Source organism: Cydia amplana, chromosome 21, assembly GCF_948474715.1.
Source record: "Cydia amplana chromosome 21, ilCydAmpl1.1, whole genome shotgun sequence".
Taxonomy (NCBI): Eukaryota; Metazoa; Arthropoda; class Insecta; order Lepidoptera; family Tortricidae; genus Cydia; species Cydia amplana.
Genome location: NC_086089.1, coordinates 8933435 through 8935905, shown reverse-complemented (window position 1 = coordinate 8935905; position 2471 = coordinate 8933435). Strand labels below are relative to the sequence as shown.

Below are 2471 nucleotides of genomic sequence, written 5' to 3'. Positions count from 1 at the left end.
TAGGTACGTAGATACTCTTTTGTTATTTTAAGTTATATAGCTACTATCATCGTTATAATTGCATAAGTTATGCATTTTATTTCAAGATTATTAGTGTCTTAAACTGTTTTTTACTATATTTTAGTACTTCAGTGTCTAAATTAGCCACAAAAAAATCATGAACATAATATATAGTTTCACAGCAGATTGAGCAATTCGAAAGTTTCTTATCGGAATTTGAATTAGTTTTACTCTGCAATTTCATAGGTGAGCTATCAAGGTGTTTAGTACCAATTAAAAGCTTATTAAGTCTTCTTTAAATTTAATACAAAAAAAAGATACGTTATCGATTTAGATTTTTAATTAAAAATAGTTTTCTACTATAACGCGGACATTATTTCATTGGGTAAACTTTGTGAATTTTTAATAATTATTTTTAGTATAACAGCACAATGCTATAGTAGTAAAATAAATTCTTTGTTTCTTTAACATTAAAAAACCAAAAGAATCGTTGAAAATGCTTTAGCAGAAGTAAAGTTATCGATTTTTGAAAATATCATGACACTGTGCTGTCGTATCTGCGAAATGGCAGAGCAGTTCAGGGCACCTTTTGTTAAAATCGGAATCATGTGAGTGGATAAATGACGGCACCGCTATCCTAGGAAAACCGATCTTAACTGATCTCTATGTTGAAAGTTATATAACTAGTAGACATGGAATCTATATTAAAATTATGTAGGTATGTATATGTAGACATAGAGCTATAGACCAATTCTTTGTGATTCATACCAGTTTCAATAGAGATCAGTTACTTAAAGCAAAAAATATGACCATCACTTTACAGTTAACTACTAATGGATTAGTCTGATGTGTTTTGTATGACAATGAGTATGAATTCGCGGTCCGGAGCAATCAGGATCTCATGGCGTTTACTCCTCACGCGCAGGAATGTCAAGTCGTTTGAGGAATCCTGGAAATGTAAGTACACATTATCAACATTTTTTTTTTTTTCAATACAAAGGTAAATGTGGAGACGCTGGCATATACCTATAGTTTGCCAAAGGACTGTCTCATTTCAAACATAGACAGAGAGAATCATACTATCTTTGTCTTACACTAGTACTAGCACCCAAAAGAAAAGGATGAGTATAGTTAAGTTCGTAAGTTCTTGGTTCTTACTGACTGACAAATTGGTTGGACCAACTATATATTTTATTTCTGGGATGACCATCATATCGCAAGAACTCTTTTATTTGTATACTTATGTCGCTCACACAGAAAGAAAGAGGTTCACTCCTATATATTCAGTATCTGTACAGTCTAGCAATAGGTGCTAACCGGGCGAGGTGTTCAAAACGATCTTAACGAGACTTAATTGTTAAGAGAATAATAGCGCGTCAATGTAATTTTGAACACCACGCCCGGTTAGCAACTTCTGCTGCTGACTGTACAAACTGAAGGGTTTTGTTTGATCCTTACCATCTCCCTGACAACGTTCTTAGCTTTCTCTGTGAGCTGCCCAATGAGACCGGAATACAGGACTGAAGTAGCATTATCCAAAGAGCTCTTGATCGGAATGCCTGCAAATTGAAATCATGTTTAGTTTAGCCGTGGGATTTAGTACGACAACAATTACTATGTGTAAACTTAGGACGAAAAACTCAATACAAGTAGAAAGTAACTATGGAAACGTGAGAAATTCGATCAAACCTTCGTGGTTTACAATGATCACTCCCATTACCCCTTTATGGGCCTGAATCCGCTTGATGGTTTCCTCTACTTCAGTCGCCTGAAAAAGGAACACACATTATAAACGGTACACTCTTTAAAAAGGCCCTAGTAGTTTATAAACTATAAGAAAGTACCATTTTTTGTAAAAAATTGTAAGCCCACTCGTAATGAACGTTTACGTCAAAAATGCGATGACAAATCTTTGTTATTTTTTAATATTGACAGTTGTTTGGATTCCGATAAAGTGAGCCGAGTACAAAAACTATTTAAGTCATGTTTTAAAACGCTGAGGAATGTGCAACATCCATCAACTAAAAAAAAGTGAGCTGTCATGTTGACGTTTGAATCATCCAGTCAGTGACAGACAGACTTTTCACTACTGTGATTCTGTCTGTACGAAAATTTGCTTTATGCAGCAAATGTCGTACGATAATTAAGAAAACAAACCGATACTGTGTGAAATACTGTCCGTTTTGAATGTAACTCTGTTTAAAATGTATATAGTTTGAGTGAAAAATGAACGATAGCGCCGCGGAATGCTCAGAAACGCTGGACCCCAGAGTTCAGGTACTGATAATCGATATTACCGAGCTTAGTCTAGTGTTACGGAGTCAGGACACAGCGGATAGGATCTGGAGTGTCTGCGGAAGTAGTCAATTGCAACAATTCTATGACAATCTCAGAATAAACCTATGTTTTACATTGCGTGGGAAAGTTTTTCATTATTGTTCTATGGTACTTAATATGTTGATTGCCTTTAA

General features: G+C 34.9%; 1 protein-coding gene across 1 annotated transcript; it reads right to left on the bottom strand.

Moving 5' to 3' along the window:
• Nucleotides 1–777: 777 nt before the first annotated feature.
• Nucleotides 778–1941, bottom strand: LOC134657961 (dynein light chain roadblock-type 2-like). The gene is made up of 4 exons (XM_063513566.1): nucleotides 1845–1941; nucleotides 1690–1768; nucleotides 1459–1559; nucleotides 778–949 (listed from the first exon to the last, which is right to left on the bottom strand). Exons 1-4 carry the CDS (start codon nucleotides 1845–1847, stop codon nucleotides 839–841), a joined length of 294 nt encoding a protein of 97 aa, XP_063369636.1. The 5' UTR covers nucleotides 1848–1941; the 3' UTR covers nucleotides 778–838.
• Between the last annotated feature and the right edge of the window lie 530 nt (nucleotides 1942–2471).